The following is a 24,020-nucleotide window of genomic DNA, read 5'->3' as shown; positions in this document are numbered from 1 at the left end:
ACGCTTGCGTATTGGAAATCTCTATCCAAATTAGCGGAAAATTATTACATTGACCATTGATAAATTTTAACCGACTTACTTGGTTATTATTAATAATGACCAAGTGTATTAATACTAATTAATTAATTACATTGATCGTAACATCCATATATTATTTCAACTTTACACTGAAACAGTTAAATGATTTGATCACTCACTCTACTTAGAGAAATCCCCCAAGAGTTGTTATTTTAACATCTTCTATGAATTGATCATCTACCTTAGAGATTTAATCAAATTTCCATTTTCACCATTTGTCTGCAGTATATTCAAGACGCATCGATTGTTGTACGGAATGTCTATATTTAAATTTAGCACTTTAGAACAGTTTATTTCAAACTTCATGCAGATGAACTCCATGAAAATTGAATAGTGCCACAATTAAATGCTAGAAATTTCTTCCAGAAAAAAAAACAGCACTGAAAGGCACATTTTCTGACAGTTTTGTCTACCAGATCCCCAGACTTGAATTGTTGCGGCTTTTAGCTGTAGGAATATACCTCCTAGACTTTAGTTTACTATGATTTCTTCACATCTGCGTCCAGATTTAAAGACTTTTTTGTCTTTAAGTCTGGAAAGACTTTTTTGTCCTTTGCAGGTTAAAAACGAGTACTCGGATTAAAAGTTGATTTCATGGTCCAGATGTTAGAGGACAATTGTGGACATCATATTGAGCATGTTAATTTAAACAGGAGAGCGCTTAAATTTTGTAGATTTTGTCATGTTTTGTCTACCATGACATGATAGCTATCTAATTGCATTTTTGTAGCTGAATGTAATTTTGTTAGCCAAAGTTCCTACTACTTCATTATGTTTTAAAGAAATTTTGATGCAGTTCTGGAGAGAATATTTTGATTGAGGCATCAACTTCAATGATAGGATCCCTGTACTTAACTTGCAGTAGTGGGGTTGAACCTACGAAACACACAATCCTCTCATTCTCCACTGTTTGAGTCAGTAAAAAAAAACTTATGTTTCTTAATCTCAACAAATCGTAACAATTAATCATGCACATTTGCCCTGTATGCCCTACATTGATGTTTTTTTTAAGGTTAAGTGCCACTGGCCGTTATACATTTGGCCGGAAAATTCAACACTGACGAGTGCCTTTTAAAGTTAACTGACTTAAAAGAAATTAAGAAATATGAATAGTTATGCACATAAATGCCAGCTGTTTTTAGTTTCAAATAAAGATGCATATTTTTAAAAATCATCACAAACTACATTCAACATGTTATAAGTTTATTATAGTGATATCTATACACTGTTGAGGAAATATTTAAATAGTTATCACATACTAGTGGGAAAAACATTGTTACGAGATCTTAAAAGACCAATACAAACAAAAAAATTCAGAAATACAGTTTTAACTTTAAAATCATGTATTTTTGTTGAATTTCTTTTGCTTCATTTACTAAGCTCAGTTGCAGACGTATACCATAAGATTATATCATCACTTAGAATGGTACAATGACATAATGAATAAATGTTACAAACACAAATTCAGCATATATTCAGATTTTGTTTTAAAATACGCATACGCATGAAGATTTTACACATTTATTTTTATTATTTCGATAACGGAATAATAGTGGTACTCTACTTGAACGAAATTGCATAAGGAGTGTCACATAAAATTATTAAACTAAATTGGTATTATATTAACTCGAAATTTCAGATGACACACTCTGCATAAAGAATTTAAAAAAATGGAGTAGTATTTAATTTGGTTATATACATTAAATGCAGCATTAAATTTTAATAAAATATCTTTAAAGTACATAGTTAAGAGCTTGTTTTATCTCAGAAATCCATAGCTAAGAAGTTAATTTACTTCAGGAATGCTTAGCTGAGAACTTATTGTAGTTCTGAAATGCACAGCTGAGAAGTAAGAACAGAAATTAAAAGGCAATTTTGTTTTTAATATCATTTATAAATTATTGCTTTAATAAAATTTAATATTTATTGCTCAAACAATGCGAAATTTCTCTACAATTATCCCATTTAGAGTTAATTTTACAGGCGCATCAGCTCGATTTACATTCTTCTTCTTTAACAGATCATAAAATATACGTATTTCCGTAAACTGAATTGTAGTAAAATTGTACAAGTCCAACTGTTACTATCTTGCCCTTCGCATCAAGATATAGTTTAACTGCATTAAAAATGTTGGAATAAAATTACTATAAATTTACCATACATGATGTATTTTTAAGAACAAGAATAAAAAATTTAAAAGAAGGCTTTCATACTTGATCTAAATTTCCCTGGTTGGAGAATAATTATAGAAGAACTGTATTAGCTACTGCTTGAATTTTTATCAATTGCATTGTACTTTAAAATATTGATTTTGTATTTTTCGACACTCAACTTTCTCTTTCAATCAAAGAAAGTAGTTAGAATTGATAACTGCATGGTAAATTTGCCGCAGCTCAATAACTTTTTCTAGCCTATAAACCAGTATCGAGCAATCAATTTAACCAACATTTAAACCATTACCGCCCAATCGATTATCTCAGTATTTAAACTGTAGCAATTTGAGCATACTGCATTGTCTTTTCATAGAAACTGCAGTCTTTTTTTATAATGCATAGTATCTTAGTCTCTTTTATAATGCATAGTCTCTATATAGAAATGCATAGTCTTTTTTACAATGCATAGTCTTTTTACAGACATTTTCATAGAAAATCACTTATTTAATTAAATTTCAGTGTTCTTATAATAGAGCATAATTATTATATTTAAGATTTAAAAAGTCTGTTGCTTAAATGATCACTTTTAATCTCACAATTTCTAACCCATAAATTTCAATTCATGTAACAATCAAGATATTATTTCATGAAAAACCTGTAGTTTAATGATGTTATTTGAAAAAAGCCTCTTTGATGACTTAAAAATAACAAAATTCAAGATAGTTTTTAATCCTAATTGTTCCGATAAGGAATAAATGAAATGGAAAAAGAAATGCATGAATTTATTCTTTTATAATTTAGTAATAGTTTTCTTTATTCATAAATCTACTAATTAAGTAATATCAGTTATAAAAAGCAAATCTTTTTGAATGTATTTTTAATTTACTTTGATCTCTGAGAAAAAAAAATTTGAAGGGATTATTTCATGCTTTATTAAAGTATTTGATATTAACTCATTATTTTTTTAAAATCTTACAATGCATCTGAAAAAGGTGTTGAAAGATAATTAATTAAATATTAAGTCTGTGAAATTCATGTATAACTAAATTCATTAAAGTATAATATGCATATTAAGTGTAATTAAAATTTTAAAAACTGATATAAAAATTTACGGTAAACCATAAATGGTAAACTCTTTTTTTAAAATATCTTTTTCCATTATAATTTCACCAAATAGTTTAATTATTTTAACTTTTTTCTTACTTAGAAGGAAAAGTCAAATATATATGTTTTGCTGTGAAATGAATAAATAATGGATATTTTAAAATATTTTCTTTTTCCATTGACTATTTTTAATTACTTTTCTGAATTAACCAGCGAAAGAAACACGAAAAAATATATTTATTCAACTTCTTCGATAATTAATATATTTCTGCGTCGTCCATACTGTAAGAAATTCAGAATCAAATTACGGTATAAAGTACCGGCACTTTGGGTGGATCATCCGTAAAATCGATTTTACCGTAAATTATTATACCGTAATTTTTACTGTAATGTTTAACTGGATTGATTTAAGGATTTTACGGTAATTATTACTGTAAAAATTACTGCATCTCAAATTTTTGTTCCGTAACATGTTCCGGTAAAAGTGGATTTTATGGTACAAGTAATACGCACGAGTGCCAGTACTTTTTACCGCAATTTGATTCGGAATTTTTTGCTGACTTTTTTTCCTTGCTTTTTTGAAGTACTTATCGGCGAGAAGGACTATGTGTTTGTGACTGCTTTTTTGAGTTAAAAATTAGTATTTTTGTCATATTTTTGACACATTTGTTGACTTCGAAATTTGTATTTTCTCTTCGTTTAAATTATAAAATAATTATTTTAGAGTCTTTGTGGTTCTTTTTTAATCTTACCTTGAAACTGATTGACAAATTTGCACCTTACAATATTGTTATTCCTTTATCCACTCACTTTATCTATGACTAAAAAAATGTAATAAAAATTTTGCGTTAAAAAAATTTATAAATTGATGTAAATTGATATTTACATGAGAAGAAGAAATATTAAAACTTAACGAATCTTTTTTTGAGATCGTTAAGTGCAAAATAGGAAGGAAACCAACCAAAAACACTTTTTGTGTGGAATGACGTTAAAAATAAGGCTCTAAAGAATTGATGAACGTTTTTAATTACCATCCGACAAATAAACTGCTTATTTAATGATACTGATCCCATATTTTCTGCGTTTGACCTCGATTAGGGTATTTTGAAAACGCTTGGATTTTTTTTCTCTTTAATATTTATTTACAATACTTACTGTTCACGCATTTACTATAAGTCCGATGATTAAAAAAACTCTGTTCTCTAAACGAGAAAAAATTTTACATTTTAAGTTTTACTTGTAGTTTACTAAAATTAATGAAAATAGTTAAATATAACATTCCCATCCGACAAATAAACTGCTTATTTAATGATACTGATTCCATATTTTCTGCGTTTGACCTCGATTAGGGTATTTTGAAAACGCTTGGATTTTTTTTCGCTTTAATATTTATTTACAATACTTACTGTTCACACATTTACTATAAGTCCGATGATTAAAAAAACTCTGTTTTCTAAACGAGAAAAATTTTGCATTTTAAGTTTTACTTGTAGTTTATTAAAATTAATAAAAATAGTTAAATAATAACTTATAACTCACGGTAATTTTTCTGTTTAGCCAAGACATTACTTTAATTGATGTTCAAATTTCTAACATCAAATAAAAATATATTGTTTACTCTTTTTTATTGAAGTAATAAGCAAAGTACCATACTAATTTCTAATAGATAAAAGAAATCAGTCTAAAATCCAAAAATTGTATCCCATTAAATTTTTTTTCCGGTAAGACGATAATTAATAACTATTTTAAAAGGTTTTAACACAAAAATCTTGCAGTGATTAGTCAAATGCAGTGTATCTACATAAAATATTTATATTTCATTCCATTCTAGTCTACTAAATGAATATGTTGCATTGTATAGTAGAAAAAACACCATTTAATATGATTCAACTGAAGCTCGATCTTCCATAGACGGTTTCCACTGTCATTATCCAAAGTGCTCACACATACAGGAAGACGATTTCTGGTATACAACAAGAAAATATGTGCATGAATTGTGTCTTTATAGTGCACTAATAATTTGAAAATGGAATGAAGCAGTCAAATAACATAAAATTTAAATATCATACATAATAAAACAGTTTTGTATAGAAAAAAAAGCAAAACAACAACATATATAAAGTTGACGAATATTCATACTAAAGTTAATTTCACTACAATTTTTACAAATAGTAATTTCACCGATACATTTTCTTTGTGCTGATACACAGTATAGCCATTAATCACTTAAATATTTAAGGTTTGAGTAATGCGAAAAAGAAAAGTTATAAGGAAACGAAATCCTTACTTTTTCTGTTCAATAAATGTTTGAAGTACTTATGTAGACAATGTTGGATACCTTCGCTAGGACTAGTGGTATCTTTGGTAAACAAAAATCAACTTACTATTTATTTGTTTAACATGTTTCACAATCTAGATTATGCTTCAAGTTGAGAAACAGTTAATCTTTCTTTTACTAGAACCCATTTTACTGCCAGGTTTACAATAAAACTCAACCTTAGGTGGTGGAAATCTTTTCAACATTTTAATGCATTTTTTAGAAAATACATTGATCTAAATATTCATCACTTAAACTTTCTGTTTTTTCATTTACTTAAAGAAAAATATAATCACTATGTGACACTTTGTCACATCACAATAAAAGTTATCTTCAGTCTTTTTCTAAGTGAAGTGAACATTAACCATGACTAGATTAATTGCAGTTTCCCGTGATCACTTGACAACGAAGAGTGATAGGTTGTTACACATAATATGATACTTTAAAGTGTAGATGTTAAGCTTTAGAAGCAGTTTGATAAATCGCCAGCATAACCACTGAAAATTATTTAACTTTGATGCTTTCTATAATATACAAACTGAAATTTTTGTACCAATGTACCAAATATTTTAAAAACTGAGAAAAATATAGCTGAAGTAGTATGGCACAGAGAGCTACTAGCTACTGCCCTTAGAGTTCGTCTTGAACAATTGTTTTCCTCATTGAACTTTTAATTGATTCTTTGAACTATAGATATATTCTCGGAACTATAGATTTCCTTCTAAACGTGACTTGAACTCACGATTCCTGGACTGGAATACACAGAGATAGATGTCCGGAGCTATAGATTTCCTCCCAAACATGACTTGAACTTGCGATTCCTGGACTGTAGTACAGTAATAACCATCATTCTATTAAAATATTTTTCTCAATTATGAACGTGGGTAGTTCCAAATATGTTGTTCATGCTTGATGCTTAGTAACTCGTAATTTATGTATTAAAACAATCTCTTGATTCGACATCTGTGATTTAAAGCAAGCTCGAACGTCGATAGTTCAAAATCCTTTAGAGATACATGGCTAAAAATGTTCAAAAGTTTATAGTTAAAGATCCATAATTCAAAATGAGTTCGAAAGTTAGAATGCTATTTGTGGTTCAAGACGAGCAGATGTTAGTAGTTTGTAACTATGAGTGAGATACAACTGCAGACCTAAGACTGTATGTAATTAAATAATTTTTAAATTCAAACTGGTATAAACGGTTTCTAGTAGAATTATAAAAACAGGATATAAATAATCAGACTTAAGAGTTTGAATTTCATTAATGACATATTACTTGTAGTAAAACTGCATTGGTTATAGTTAAACTGCATCAGAGAAAAAAAAACAGTACATCTGTTTACCGCTTGTCCGTTGCTATCACTTCATATTAGCGCAGAAGCATCATACAGTTTAGCTTCATTCACATTCTAATACGCACGAGCTCTTAAAAACGCAATGTATTCAATTGCCAGTTATATAACTTCTTAGTACACTAAAAAATCAACACGAACATGCTGACGTTTAAATTCAGTGTCACTTAAAAAATATAACACCAAGAAAAGTGTGAGAGAAAGCGACATTGTTTTCTTCTTATAATGCTCCCTCTAGTTTGAAGAAACAAAAAATAGCATTTTTTTTATTTGAAATGGTGACCCATTTAATGTCGTTTTCTGGCATTGTCTCTTCTTTGCCTTTGTGAAATAAGATTTCTTAATTTTTGAAGATTATTTTGTGTAATAGGATCATCTGGTCTTAATCTCAAAGCTTCCAAGTAAGATTGTTCTGCTTCTTGAAGTTTGCCATTCACGTGAAGCATGGCTCCTAAGTTCATATGACTGGTGACTTCCTGCAAAGCACAAGAATAACTCATTAGTATTACTTTCAATGGTATGTTAGTGACAGTAGTTTGAAGGTATAGGGGAAGGTGGTGTAATACTGGGTGGCTAAGATTCGATGGCCTGTAGGACCGAAACTCTTCCGCCTAGAAACTGTCTGATTTAACTAAGATACGCATTGTTTTGTTATGTACAATATATCATTCTCGAAAAGTCCTAACATGTACTACTTTTTATAAAAGACTTTTTTTTTCAAGAAAAAAATCAAACCACTCGATTTTACCCCAAAGATGTGCTAAATTCGGGTACACATGCTCACTCTGTGGGAAATTTAGAAACACTAGAATTTCAGTGGAAAAATAGCAAACAATTCTATTTCAAATAACAATTTAAGAAAATTATGTATGTAATGTACATATGATGTAGTCAAGGCCATACTCAAGAAGGAGGGGAAATTGTTTAGGGGCTCGGAAAGGCTGAAGGCCCGACCGAAATTCTTTACCAAAAAAGTAATTGTTAATGTTTTTCAAAAGAAAGTGGCGGATAATTTTCCTAAATTCATACTACGATTTTGTATAAAGACTTTTTGTGCTTTAAGGAAGGAACCCACAATAAATTTTGTCCTGAGGTTCGTAAAACCTTTCTTCACTTCTGGATGCAGTTATCTTCTTCTTTCTCTGCACTGTAGCTTACGAGGACCGAACATAGACACATAGCAAAGGGAGGAGGACTCCGGACTGGGTAGTACATGGCTTTACCCCACGAACAGAACTTATCTTAACTAAACAGTACAGCGCTACTTATCGGGTTAAATCCTTAATGTTTGTTAAGGTATGAATTTTAGTAAGCTGGATTAAAAATAATTTTTATAACTGTAATGACCAATAAAAAAGGATTGCTTAAAAACAAGCGAACATTAGAGAATTAACATAGTAAAACAAACACAAGTTTTGAATTAATCAATTACAACACGCCAATGTGGGAGGTTATTCTTGTCGATAAGTTAAATTAATTAAGTGCAATTCAACATTTGACCTCAGGAAAACAGAACTAATTTCGCAAAACTAAGGTACCTAGTTTCACCCCACTCCCCCTTATGTAAATAACACTTTACAAATAAGAACACTTTTACAAATAAAACCTTGATAGTATGATGTAAGAAATATTTATATTTGAAACTATTTTATGAGCATTCGTTATTTTATAGTAAAGATCACGTGCAAACCATATTGTGAATGCGCCGTTTTTAATGTTCAATTTTAAACTTATTGTACTAGTGCACCTGACTCGGAAGACAAAGGAACCCTCGAGGCAAAAGTTAAGACCATCATATAAGCTATTTCATTGTGTTCCTAATGATGAGCAGCCTATTCGAGTAATCGGTGAAAGTCAACTCCTTCACCAAAATATTATAATTTTTTCATAAATGAACAGAAAAAAACATTTAATTTGATTTTTATTCTTAAAAAACAAGTAATTTTTTGGATTCAAATAAAAGGTATGCAAATGTTTTTCTAATTAAATTTTTATTATAATGTAAATTATATTCGTATTTTAAAATAACTGCTTTGTTTAAAATAAGTAAGTCGGGTAGCAATGGTGTACAAATAAAAAATTAAAGCTCCCGATTTAAAATCTGAGGATTGTTCTTTTTTTTAAAAAAAAAGCTTAAACAGCTTGTAAAAGGAGGATTATTGACAATGTCAAACTTCATGAATCAAAAGCTATTCCCCTTGTGTTTGATCAAGACTGAATAGCAACAGCGTGAGAAGCACAATGTCGCAGTCACATATAGCAAGTCAACTGTTCACTATGTTCTATTTATCAAATTAGACGTGTTCATTTCAAGATGAGCGTTTCTATCGAGGTTGGCGGGTTCAGATCACGTGCGGTACTTAAGGTATCAAAAGATATCCCTTAGACAGAATTGAGTTAACGCGTCTTATATACTGGCGAATTGGGATTGTATTATTGTAGTGGTAGTTACACTACATTACTCTTCCACCAGAATTTTATCTGGGGATGATTAGATATCACTAGTTGATTTTATTTTATTTTATAACCGTCGTTGAACAGCCGACCCAATTTCATGGGTTTACGACTACTTACGTTCAACTCCGTAGCCTTGTAATTTTGAACCAATCCAGAAGACAAGGAAACTCCTGGATCAGTACCCCCAGAGGTATTGATTTGTTGTGGGAACATGGAGGACTTTGAGACTCGACAGATTTAACGTGCATCAGTCACCATTTACTACACGGGGAGTCTTCGGCCGGCGAGGATCGAACCCACGACGGTGCTTCATCGGGAAATCCCCTTTTCTGTCGAAAATGATTTTGATTTTCGGATGTGTGTACATATTTGTGTTATGATGTTAATTTTTCAATTGTCTCTTGTTAGTAATAATGAAACTGCCCTCTGTTTTGTCTTTGATTTTTTTTAAAAATGAGTGGAAGATGAAGTGTTGAAAAATCTGAACTTCAATCCAAAAAACTGTTTCCTGTTAAGACAAGAGTCATCTTGACCCTAAAGTAGACATATTTAATAAGGAATCGAAATTTCCCAAATCTCATGTAAATGCCCTTTGAAAAGTGTTCATCTCCAATACTTCTGTGAATATATATATATATATATATATATATATATATATATATATATATATATATATATATATATATATATATATATATATATATATATATATATATATATATATATATATATATATATATATATATATATATATATATATATATATATATATATATATATATATATATATATATATATATATATATATATATATATATATATATATATATATATATGTCACGGCGAAAGACCAAAATCGGTGGTTGTTGACTTTCACCGGTGAATGTCGACAAACACCAAATACGTCGGGAAAGATCGAATATTTCATTCCATTCTTGTACATACGGACCCTCACCGGTGTATATCGCCAATCACAGATATGCTTTGGTGAATGTCCGAAATATTTATTACATTCGATTTGATATGAATTTAATCGTGGATATAATTACATTTATTCGATATTTTAGCCCTACACTGATGTTTTTTTAAGGTTAAGTGCCACTGCCCGGTATACCCTACACTGATGTTTTTTTAAGGTTTATACATTTACCCGGTATACCCTTCACTGATGTTTTTTTGATGTCAAGTGCCATTGCCAGGTATATATTTGCCCGATACTCCAAACACTGATGTTTCTTCTAATCTAACGTCAGTAAGTATTAAAATACAGAATAAATATGAATATATCAAATAAATATAATAATATTAACGAATAAATTAATATAAAATTGGATATAACAAATATTTCGGACATTCATCAAAGCGACTATGTGATTGTTCACATTCACCGGTGAATGTCGACATTCTCCAGATTTCGGTGTTTCACCGTAACATATATATATATATATATATATAAATATATATATATATGTATTATGTATATATATATATATATATATATATATATATATATATATATATATATATATATATATATATATATATATATATATATATATATATATATATAAACTGCTGTTTGTAGAAAATGCAACACCATGAAAGAATCATCAGAATCAAATGAAATTTAATGCAGAAACGACTTGTACTGATACAAATAAATGATGAAATTTTCAAAACAAAAGAAACAAATTAAGCGTCCGAAATCAGTATTTGGTGCAGCCACCACGCGCTGCAATAAGTGCTGCTATACGACGTGGCATGGAGTCAAACAGATGTTGAATATCTGCTTGAGGAAGAGAATTCCATATCGCTTGTATGCGCAACCAAAGTTCGTCTTTGGAAACTGCAGGACGCGGATCACGAGTGAGACGCCGACCCTCCATATCCCACACGTGCTCAATAGGCGACATATCCGGCGAATAAGCAGGCCAAGGAAGAAGTTGCATGCGTTGTGCTGAACAGAAGTCTCTAACAGTCCGCGCAACATGTGGGCGTGCATTATCCTGCTGAAAGATAGCTCCAGGGATGCCTTGAAGGAAAGGAACGACTTCGGGCTGTAGCACTTCACGGACGTATCTGTTGCTATTGAGATTACCCTCAATTCGTATCAAATTGGATCGTCCATGATACGAAATCGCACCCCAGACCATAACTCCGGGTGTTCGACCACTATGTCGTTCAATAATACACTCAGGAAGGCAGCGTTGACCGGCATAACGTCTAACACGAACACGGCCATCATGGGTCCACAAATTGAAGCGTGATTCATCTGAAAAGACAACTTGGTGCCAATCAGCTCGCCAGTCTCTGTGCTCAAGAGCCCACTGCCGACGCAGCCGTCGATGATCCGCCGTGAGGGGAATCCTGTATAATGGCACCCTTGCACGCAATCCACGGCGCAGCAGACGACGACGAATTGACGAAGCCGACAATTGTACACCTGTAGCAGTAGACCAATGTGCTGCCAGCTGCCTGGAGGAAGCTGTGCGATCATTCACCGCCATGCGGAGCAGGTGTCGATCATCGCGCTCTGACGTCACCTTCTGTCGTCCAGTGCCTGTTTTTCGAGTTGTTCGGTGCTCGTCGGTCCACTGCTTCCAAACTCGCATCACTGTGGAACTGTTCCGCTGCATACGAGCTGCTATTGCGCGATAGGAAAATCCTCCTTCTCGAAGGCCGATTATCCTCCCTCGTTCAAACTCCGTAAGTTGCTTGAATTTCTTATTCTTCCGTCGTGGAGGCATACTCAGGTCTCACTAAACGTTTGCCACTAACAAATAATCATAGACTATTTTCAACGTCCCGCTACAGCACTTTATTTATACGCTTTCAGCATCAATTCAGAGGGCGCTGCGCGCGCCACGCACGCGCGATGGCTCTGAAACTTTATTAAATTGCATAATATCCTATAATTGACATTTGCTGCGAATTTCATTTGATTCTGATGATTCCTTCATGGTGTTGCATTTTCTACAAACAGCAGTTTATATATATTATGAAATGGACATAAAAGCCGTTTTAAGTTTGTGAGCTGACTACTTTTATTATGTTTTGTTTAAAGTAGATGAATTTCCAGAGGAACTTCATTTTGAAGATAGTGGTAAATTCGTTGATTTCACCATTTATTTTAAAGTCGATATGGTGCCACGTCGTCTTTTACATGGTACAACATTGCTAAACGTATTTGCATGCTTCAAATATATATCAAATAAAAGTGCAAACAAATATCCCAAAATTTTAGCTACTTTTTTGGTTTAATGCAGTTAGAGTGAACTTACGTTTGGTTTTAACTTTACTGCTACCAAATAAAAGGTTTCAGCTTCAGCATTGCGTCCGGCTTGCCTATATAGGAAAAAATTTGCTTAGAAATACATTTTATTTAAAATATACGTATGTATTCTTAATAAACTTGTGATAAACTTTAAATTTCGTGATATAAAAGTACTTTGAGTGATTGAAACAATCAATATTGTTAGTATATTTTTCGTTAATTTATTTATATTTTTTTGAAGTAACAGCTGGGGAAAATGTTGAATGAAATGAAATGCTGAATGTTGAGTGGAAATTATGTGATAAATGAGCACACAGATTTTAAAACATATAATTTAATTTGATTGTTTTATTTGCCTATAAATGGAAACATACCATGCTGTATCCTCCTGATTGCGCATTAACATTACGCATGAGATTTTTTTTAACCTATGTGCTATTTTTCGAGAATCTGTTAGAACATAAATTGCTAATGCATGCAATTTGTATGACTGCAAAGTGTACTTGTTAAAATTTTTCTGGATAAAGATGTTAAGATATTCGTTTTTTAAACTATTATCCAACACCACTAAAAATAAATAGTCTTTAATGTTTTAGAAAATATTTACCAAAATCAAAATTAAAAATATTGTAATCTCTCATGCCATTATAGTCATTACACAACATTTCCTAACTTTTTACTTTAAATTAATTCTTGAATTGTTGTTTAATCCTCAAAAAGCCTTTTCTTCAAGAAAACAACTAACTTTTTTTAAGGAGATGCAAATGTGTGAAGAGAAAATTCTGGAAATAGATATTCTTTCTATTACTGCTAACGCATTAACATAAGAAAACAAGTCCATTAACAATTTGCTACCAATTTGTAACTTACTTTAAGTTTTATTTTTCTCCAAATTATATTAAACTTGACAATTTTTTAGTAGATTGACTTGATTTTCGATTAAGTACGTTTCGATAAGTCACCAAGTAATGATATAATTTTAATAAGTCTCCAAGTTTCTTTACTGAGAGGTCACAGCTTTACCGTCACTTTAACAAACTTTTGATCGCTCGGTTATGTGAAAAATTGCTTCGTTTTTCCAAGGAACTAATCAATATCTTCCCCATGCACATTTTTTTTTCTCTAACTAAAAATTTTGATTATGACAAAAATTTTTATCTCAATTATTGAAACTAGGCAAAGTGTTTTCGAGTTGACTAGTTTGTGCTTGTCCTCATTATATAATATAGTATAATTAAATAAAAGAGGCGTCCATTAAAACGTCATATGATTTTTTCATAATCTAATTACTTATCTATGAAATTAATTTAATTACTTACTTATGTAATAATACATACTACTTAACAGTGATTAATGATTTCCAATGGCAATTTCTCACCTTCATATTCACCGTCAAATTTTCGATAGACGCTAAATTCAACTCAGATTTTCCCCAGCTTTTTTTCCAAGATAAGTAAATTTCTCATTAATTGATGAAAAATACTTTCGTATTGATACTAAAAAAATATGTTGTAAAATTTTATGAAATTTTCGAAAAGAATTTTTTTTTTCATTGTTGTCTAGGAATTCTGCTGTCTAAAGTTATCTCTAAGTAATGAGAAACCTCGTAGCAATATTATTAAAGAAATTTTAATTTTATTATATCACAGTATGTGAAATAATCTTCTTATTAACATTGCATTTTATTACGTTCAGTCAATAAATAAAATTTCAGAGGCTATTTCATACATATAATGACTATCCATACATGCTATTTCATACATATAATGAAACTCAAAAGTATTGCCTACAGGTGTTTAGACATTTATCTCGTTGTAATACTAGCCCTACAATGCAAAATTGTAACATTAGTTATGGCTTCTGTTTGGAATAGTTATACAAGTAAATCTCGTCGTCTCTTTCAAACCGATTTTCAGGCATCAGTTTCTTTAGCTCATCACTTAATAGACGTCACGTAATGAGCACTATCTCCTTAATGTTTCTGGGTAAATTTTTCTCTCAACTTTCGTTTATATTCGTAACCAGGAAACAGGTTCAACCGGTTTTGTTATGTTACGAGATTTGCTTGTTTCTTTGTGTGAAAGGGACAAGCACACTTTTAAAGTGGCAATTGTTTTGACTTAAAACGTTGTTGCAACTATTTACGGTTTGGCTACGATCTCGCTTATCTGTTAACTTTGAAAAATGGAAGCATGATTAGTTGTCCATGGGAAGACACGTGGAGATAGATCTGAACAGTGAAGTGAGTGGCTCAGAACTAAAGAAAATGTTTTATCGTCTTGACTATGAGTTGCCTAGTATCGTCATGCAAGGGGGTGACTCTCTGAGACAGTTAACCTGGATTGTTCGATTTGAAAGTCTTCATAAGATTTGCTTACGGTTCCAAATACCTCTGATCATTGATTATAGCTACATGAAATCGACGAGGAACGGTCCTTAGTATACGATCTTACCAAAAAAAAAAAAAAAAAAAAAAAAAAAAAAAAAAAAAAAAGAAAGAAAGAAAAGGAATGACAGCAGCTCGCTTATCCACCTTTTATCATTGCTTGTATGGCAATTATTGCCAACTAGCATGTGAAAACGTGAATCTCTTAGATCTCAACAGCAACTAAATTTCTGGCTCCTTTTCATTTTTTCGCACCTCATATTTTTGGTTTAACGTCATCTTCTTCTTTGTTTACTGACTTCACCTAATATTATAATAGTTTCATTCATTCCCTGCCATTTCTGTAAAACATTTAGGTACTAATTTTAGACTATTAACTGTTATATGAAAAGACAATATAAACAGCAAATTATACTTTATTATCAAATAAAAAGAAATTGTTTCTCGTTACAAAAGCAAATTATCATGACAGCTGTATTTCATTTTAATAATACAAAATTATTGATCGAATGATTGCAAAAGATTTTACTCTTTTACTATAATATTAACAAAAAATTTATTCATTGTAAGAAAATCCTTAAAGCAACTTATCTAGGGAAAATTCATCTGCGATCTCGAAAATGCATCGAACCATAAGTTCTTGTTCGATAAACTTATATATTTTTTACCCGTTTGAAATGCTGAAATCATTCCCTAGATCTCTGAGCGTATTTTTTATTTTTTTGTGTCTGAAATAGATTTTGAATTTAACTTTAAACCGAGTGCGCTTCATAAAATGCCATCTTCTGGGAACTTAGCGTAACGAGCATTCGTTCGTAATATAGTTTACGAATTCAATTTGCATTTATTTCTATGATACTGAATATTTTATTCAAGAAAATCTGCTACTTAGGAAAGAAAATGTATTGTATAAAAGAATGATATTCTAAAAAACTGAGAAAGGATTTTTATTACCATAAAGTTAGTTTTATAACGTACACATTTAACTTAATGACAAAATTTACTAGCTTGGTGTGGTAAGAAAATGACTGTAAATATCTAAAGTTTTGTTGCAACTTACCAACAAATTTTGGGGACGCGTAAGCATCATTACTCATTCAATGTGGCTTAGAGCTATTACGTCTTTGGGGAAAATATGACGAATATTATATTTTATTACAGATTTTGTATTTTATACGAATATCAACAGATATTTTTTGGTTAAAATAGCAGAACTTTAAATACTTTAAAAACTTCAAATGCAGTAAAAAAATGCTTGAATCATTCAATACTAAGTCCAATTATACATTTAAGCTCCTGTAAAAATTCTTTTCATATGGAAGTGTTCTTGTTCAATTTTGTTGGCAAAATAGATAACAGAATCCTTTTAAGGTATGTCTAGTTCTTTAACACTATATCTAGTGATTGGAAAGAAGGGTTGTTTTTATGTTCTAAAAAGATTATGCATAAAATCATGTAAAAAGTGCAAATAAGAATCAATAATTATATCACTGCTCTAGTTGATGTTATGCAACCGTATTAATGATTTAATTAAACAACATCACTGGTTGAACATTATCGATAAAGTCTAGTGTCCTTTGAGTTAAGTATGAGTTAAGTATGCCTAGACCTTTAACAGTATGTCTAGTGATAGGAAATAGGGATTGTTTTAATTAATTTGTTATTAATGATTTAATTAAACAACATCACTGGTTGAACATTATCGATAAAGTCTAGTGTCCTTTGAGTTAAGTATGAGTTAAGTATGCCTAGACCTTTAACAGTATGTCTAGTGATAGGAAATAGGGATTGTTTTCGTGTTTTTAAAGGATTATGCATACAATCATGTAAAGAGAGTAAATAAAAAATAATAATTGCATCTTTTCTCTAATTGATTCTATACGACCGTATTAATGCTCAAAACAAACAACATCATTAGTTAAACATCGTCGAGAAATAAATTGAAGACAGCAATCAAATGTTCTGAAATTTTTTTAATATAACTCTACGATTTATATTTTATTACTTTTTATCCTCATTGTAGCTCAGTTGTAAGTTTTATTTTCTAATTAAACATTTAATGCGCAAAGGCTTTATTATCTCAATCATTTTTCTGACAACATCTTACTGAATATTTAAATATATGTTAAATGTGTGCAGAAAAAAATCAAATAAAACTTTCATTCTTATTTTTTATTTGTGTTTTCCTACTTGATTAAATTTTGAGGAAAAAAAAGGGAGAATGAAATAAGTTAAATTTATTTTTATCAACTTACCTTAGAGTATTTGCAGCATTAAACACAATTTCGTATTCGTCCATAGCAAGCTCTGCAGCACGTACGTAAATATCTGCCGCCTCATTATGCCTCTCACACTCAGATAAAAATTGACCTAAATTAGGAAAACACACAATTTAAAAATAGTTCAATTAAAATTATGCATTAAACGTAAAATCAATTATAATAATAATCAATATTATTATACTAAATTAGTAAATCCATAATAATGACTATGTCATGGAAGAAAAATACCATATATTTGCTGTTCTTTTAATAAAAAAATTTTTTAAGAGAAATGTGGAGATTTTAGAAAACCCGATGAACCTCATTGAGGAAATTTGACCCAAGGTCCATTTTAAAAAGCTAAAAGATTTTGGAATGGCCTACAATAATGATGAGTAAAAGGTATTTCTTATTCTTGTGTTAAAACATTTCTATTTTTGGCAATTGCGTATGAAGAATTCAGATATTTTATTCAAAAAATAGTTTCAGTTTTATTCAAAAAAAATAATGTTGCCAAAATCATTTTTGTACCAAATGTGAGCACATAAAATTGCTTAGTTCATATTTCAATTAAATCAAGTGTAAAATATCAAAATTTCTGTTTGTCCCTGCCATAGAATTTTTCATCAGAATTTGAAAAAAAAGTAAACCGAAATTCGGTTTTATAGAATTTGATCCAGCCTTTCCACAAACAGTGTTGTATGGGCAGTGGTGACTCAGGGAATAGAGTGCTTGTCTTCCAATGAGGTGACTTGGGTTCAAGCCCTCACCCGGACCACACCGACCACAGTGCTCACGCAAAATATCCTCAGTGGTATAGTCAGTGATCCATGGGTTAGGGTACCCTTGCCACCAGGCTAACAATGGGAGGTTTTTGTGGTTTTCATCTCCATGTAACGCAAATGAGGGTTTGTTCCTCCATCAATGCAAATTTCTTCCAATACTTGATACAGGAGTTCCCTTGACTTCTGGATTGGGCTCAAAATTACAAGGCTACGGAATTGAACATTGGTAGTAGTAAACTCAAAATTGGGTCGACTGTTCAATATAGCGACGCACCAAGAAGCACGAAGAAGCACTGCTTTGAAATTTCGTATGCATGAATGTTTTGAACAGATATGGCTGGAATGATGCCGACTGGGGACGTATAGTCTTTAGCGACAAATCCCGCTTCCAACTGTGTCCTGACGATCATCGATGTTTGGAGACGCACAGGGCAGAGGGGGGATTCTGCCTTCACTATTGCACGCCACACCGGCCCTCAACAAGGCATTATGGTCTGGGGTGCCATTTCCTTTGACAACCGGAACCCTTTGGTCGTCATTAGAGGTACACTTACTGCACAGCGGTACGTCGACGACATCCTTAGACCTGTTTTGCTACCATTTCTTTTGCAGCTCTCTGGGCTGGTTTTTCAGCAAGGCAATGCCAGACCACATACGGCACGTGTTGCTATGAACTGTCTGCAAGCTTGTCAAACTCTTCCTTGGCCTGCCAGATCACCAGATCTCTCTCCCATCGAGCATGTCTGGGATATGATGGGAAGGCGATTGCATCTGGCACAGAGTGTTGATGACCCGTTCGACAATTGGATAGAATTTGGTAGGAAATACCGCAAGAGACCATCCAGGAGCTTAATCGGTTTATGCCACGCCGTGTAGCAGCTTGTATCCAGGCTATAGGCGGGTCAACATTTTATTGAACTTGTTGCTGTAACTCTGCAATAAATTATTCAATTGTTCTGAAATTTTAATCATTTACTATACTGTACATTGTCTTCCTATCCATCAATTTTCGTTTCAATCAGACATTTCCTTCTTGGCGCGTCGATTTTTTTCTTATAGAGTGTATATGTAAACTATTGTATGCCGTGTGCACCGATTTTTAGAAATATATCCTGATTTTAAAATCATTCATAATCTTAATAAGGATTAACGTTTAAAAGAAAACTATTTACAAAATTCTAATCATGTTATACTTACCATAATGTTGGTAAACACTGGAATCATTCGGAGCTATGAACTTGGCCTTTAAAAACCATTGTTCTGCTTCTTCAAGTCGTCCCTATAGAATAGAAAATTCGGGAATTTTTATTTAAACGAAGACAATACTATAACATAGATTTTTTTATTAATGGATATTTTAAAATTATGCTCATTGAAAGAGGTACTGACTAAATGATTATTTAAATAATGTGAATGATTTTAAAAAATAACATTAAAAATTTTGTGAATAAATTTTTTTCTTTACGTAAAAAAAATCTCGATTTCCTTTCAATCCTTAAAAAACTTTAATTTTCAGCAAAACTGTGTATTTTAAATAGTGAGTTATGAACAAAATAGTACATGCGAAGCAAGCAAAAGCAATCTCGTGACGTAACATTACTATAATGCATGATACTGATTTTTTTTTTGTGTTTGAGAAAAATTATACTCTGTATAAATTCGAAACTTATGTTACTAAATTGCCATTATTTTAAACATTTTTAAAAACCCATTAAGTTTTATGCATTGCCAAGTAACAGTATAATACATTAGATTGCTCCAGAGGCTTTAACCAAGATACCATTTGATGATCTCGTACAACATGTTGTTACAACGACAGAAAAAAAACACCATTGTTTTCTCGTTGAAGTTTTGTAAAGGGATTTTACACTTTACTCATGTACTGACAAAATTAAAAAAAAGTATTTAAAAGTGAATTATTGAACTATTTGTTGTCCGATGTGCCACATTTTGCATACAAGAAGATTCCACCTCGGAGGCTGTCACTGACGTTTACCTATTGAAGTCTTTAACATAAGCTCATCAACTCAAGTAGTGTAGTTTTGATCAACAACATTTTGCTTTTTACAATCAATCACTCAAAATAAATGGCACACCAGAGGTTCATGAGCGTGGTATTCGATCTGAGATGCCAGGCAGCAGAAAGACTAGCCCGTATTTTTCCTGTGGTCCCATATGCCCCCTTATTATTTAAGTTTTCATTTATTCACTCTCTAAGAAAATTCCAACTAATTTTATTTATTCCAAATTCACCAGTGATGATTTAACACTGAAAAGAGAGATACTGCGTAAGGTATTCCTTTATTCAGTTATTCCTTTATTCACTTGCTAAAGAAAAGCTTTAAAATTCTTCACCTTATTTAAATGGTTTCTGCAGTTGATTTTAGCAGGCTAAATAATTTTGGGATGAGTAAAATGTATGTCTTTCACAACGAACAACATATTCTAACGTGACCCTTGTGCTGTATGTGTGAAACTGAACTTTTCTATTTGCTAATCCTGTTCAATCTTTTCCTATTTACTAAACCTATTCAATTTTTTCCTACTTGCTAATCCCATTCAACCCTTTCCTTCTTGCTAATCCTATTAAATCCTTTCCTACTTGTTTATCCTATGCAATCCTTTCCTATTTTCTAATCCTATTCAATTCCTTTCCTACTTCTAATCCCATTCAATTCTTTTCCACTTGCTAATCCTATTCAATCCTCTCCTATATGCTTTTCATACTCAATCCTTTCCTATTTTCTAATCCTATTCAATCCTTTCCTATTTGCTAATCCTATTCAAAACTCAAAAATGACAACCTGCGTTTGTATTTTACATACTAGCCATGAACTTTCAGATAGACAACAATTTCACCACAAGTTTTCAGGCATCCGAATTCACGGCCTAAATAAATACTGCTCGATCCCCTTTTGAAAAACATGAAATTTTAATTATTTTAATTGAAATCTGTTTTTTATGAAAAAAATGAACTTTGCACGTCATACGATTCTGAGTTGTAGATCACGGGGAATTAACAAGAATGCAGCTTCCTAGATAAATAATATTTTCTTTACCAAAAGGAAGGAAAAGAAACTTATAACTTTTTAACTCAAATTTTTACGACTTTATAAACTTTCCACGGGTTTATGAGACACATAATCAATTATTTTTTTTAATATTTTAGCACGAAACATTGAATAGTTCTTAAAATTAAAATTTAAAAAAATAATTACAGTAATCCCAAATCAAGGATGTAAACTCATTTTCTAAAGATGATGAATATCATTTTGTTTAATATTTTTGTACTATTACTATTGAATATCTGTAACATTAAGATGTGGTAATTAATTAAGCTAAGCACATTAGAGCTTTGTTTTATTTTCATTTTATGTGTTCAATTCACTTACCCATTTAGATAGAAGTTTGGCGTATGTAAGATGTGCTGGTATGTGGTCTGGTTTAGATCTTAAAGCTTCCCGATACCAAAGTTCAGCATTCACGAAATCTCCCATCTTGAAGTAAGCTTCACCTGTAGGCATTAAAAATTCAGAAATGCTGTTACAAATTCTAATAAGACAGATACCGAATATTCTTAATATACTTAATACTTTCAAATTAAATATACTTTTTTACATTAGAAAAAATGCGACTACATCCACTATCAATTCAAGATGATTATGTTATGAGACATTCTCTATCATGTTTAAATAATGAATCACAAAAATCGTTCCTATTAACCCGAATTAAATATTTGAAATTTTTAAAAGCAATCATTGAGATTTAATCAAAGTTCTTTTGTTAAATAGTGTTTTGTTTAAACATTTTTGGGATTTTTAAGTTGAGCTATTTCGTTCCAAAGTTTTTGCTAAGATACGGAAAAAATAATTTAAATATTTCTTACCCATCATATTATAAAGAGACTGTGGCTGATAATGTTCCGGCATTTTTCTAACTGCTTCATGGTATACCCTAACAGCTGTCTGGAATTCAAAAGAAAATTTAGGTAAATTAATAGAAAAAAACTTCAATTAAAATTTTGCAAAGGCAAATTTTCCACTTAATAATTAAATTGTTTTACAATTCACAGAATGTGTAAATTAAACCAAATTTATCTACACGAATGTTGTAGTTTTATATGAAAAAAATAAAACGTTTAATTATGAAATCTTACTTCATATTTTCCATCATCTGCATATAACCTTCCGAGATTAAAGAGGGCTGAAATCCTTGTGCTTTCATGCATTTTTGGATCTTTAAGACCTGCACTATCTAATTCAGCACAATGTCTATACACCTGAAATTGTTTTTCAAAATCAGTTAGATGCTTAAAATGTATAATTATAAGATATATTTTTAATTTTTACCTGAAAGTTAAAAATATTCGCATTTATTTCATCTTATCTTAGCGGATAAGTTTTTTTTCCAAATACAACATAGGGAAAATTATAGTAACTAAAATTAAATGTGACCTTAAGCTTCAATATGTTATAGCGTAACCAAGCAATTTTCGCTAATCTGACTTATCTCTACATTTTTTTATTTATGTTATGCATTGCAAATTCTTGTAACTTTGTTACATTAATTAAATTATGTGCAAGTTAATTAATTGTTATAAGTTTGCTGCATCCAATACTTAACAAATAGAGGCAACATTCGCATATTTCTTTTGACAAATTAAATTATTAATTAAGCAGTTAATAGTGCAATTGTTATTCTTGAAGTATATATATTTAAATAATTTTTGTATGAGATACGAGATTGTTGTAAATTTTTTTATTTAATATCCTATCGTAAGAAATAAATCAGTTGAATTTTTAAAAAAAATTTGTTTATCTCCGTTTTGAATGATTGAGTACCTACCTCATAAACTAGGAGATCGACAAACGTAGCATTACTAATGAATGTTAATGTAAATTACCTTTTAATTTTTAATACCAGTTAATCGAATCTAATTTGGTTTATTTCATTCAATATAAATTTATACTTACGTCTGCCGCTTCTTCTTTTCTTCCCATGATTCCCAGTACAAGACCCATATTTAAATGTGCCACTAAAACAAAAGTTAAAGTATGTCAATTTTTCTTACTCATCTTCTGACTTTTAATTTTAAAAAAATCAGCTATCGGTAAGAAATTATAAGGGTAGAATAAATCTCTAATTATATGTAATTAATATTGTTTGTTTTATAATAGGGGAAGAAGGATAAGAATAAGAAAACGAACAGATTATTATAATCTACAAACGATTTATTTGATTTTGTCCCAGGAGCTGAAATTATGAATCTTGGAATTAGAAAAAAAATTGTTCTTAGAAAATACCTCAAAAATATTAACTAATTAGTGCAAACAATAATTTGGTTCTTAAAAATATACATTCAGTTAGTAAGCACACCTTAAGTTGTATAACACTCGATGCAATCCACAAAATATAAGCCTCAATAGCTTAGTCAGGATATCAGTTGAGATTTTTTATTTTTTAATTTTTGAGATGATTTTTGCGTTTCTGTCGCAAAATATGTCAAGTTAAATCGATAACAATTTCAATTGTGAAAATGGTTTAGATCATTATAACTATAGCCTAAGTAAATCAAAAAGACAAAAACGTTAATAATTTTTTTTCAACTAGTTGTGGAATCTTGAAAATAATCCAAATTAATTATTCTAATTTTAATGAAATTTTAAAATAAGAAAATTTAGTTTTATCTTGTTATAAGATCTTGCTGGCATAGTCGTTAACTAACAGAAATCATAAAAGTTAAATAAACTTAAAAAAAGTGGACAATAAATTGATAAAGTGGAGTTCAAAACACTTTTCAGAGTCTTTTACATTTATCTTGACCTTTAAAGTAACGATTTAAGGTTTACATTA

General features: G+C 30.7%; 1 protein-coding gene across 2 annotated transcripts in view; it reads right to left on the bottom strand.

Annotated features, from left to right (window-relative positions):
• Positions 1-3,500: 3,500 nt before the first annotated feature.
• LOC107438659 (protein O-mannosyl-transferase TMTC2) overlaps positions 3,501-24,020 on the bottom strand; it is a 392,194-nt gene continuing 371,674 nt past the window's right edge. For both annotated transcript variants that reach the window (XM_071187375.2, XM_021146497.4), the window contains 8 exons: positions 23,141-23,202; positions 22,324-22,446; positions 22,054-22,132; positions 21,560-21,681; positions 19,365-19,446; positions 17,377-17,491; positions 12,743-12,806; positions 3,501-7,480 (listed from right to left, as the gene is read on the bottom strand). In XM_071187375.2, the coding sequence (XP_071043476.1) occupies positions 7,292-7,480; positions 12,743-12,806; positions 17,377-17,491; positions 19,365-19,446; positions 21,560-21,681; positions 22,054-22,132; positions 22,324-22,446; positions 23,141-23,202 (836 nt within the window). In that variant the 3' untranslated portion in view covers positions 3,501-7,291. The remainder of the gene's footprint in view (positions 7,481-12,742; positions 12,807-17,376; positions 17,492-19,364; positions 19,447-21,559; positions 21,682-22,053; positions 22,133-22,323; positions 22,447-23,140; positions 23,203-24,020) is intronic.

Source organism: Parasteatoda tepidariorum, chromosome 11 (assembly GCF_982258835.1).
Source record: "Parasteatoda tepidariorum strain Cologne lab strain chromosome 11, Ptep-v5.0, whole genome shotgun sequence".
Classification (NCBI taxonomy): Eukaryota; Metazoa; Arthropoda; class Arachnida; order Araneae; family Theridiidae; genus Parasteatoda; species Parasteatoda tepidariorum.
Note: the sequence above shows the minus strand (reverse complement) of the source record. Positions and strands in the feature narration are given on the sequence as shown.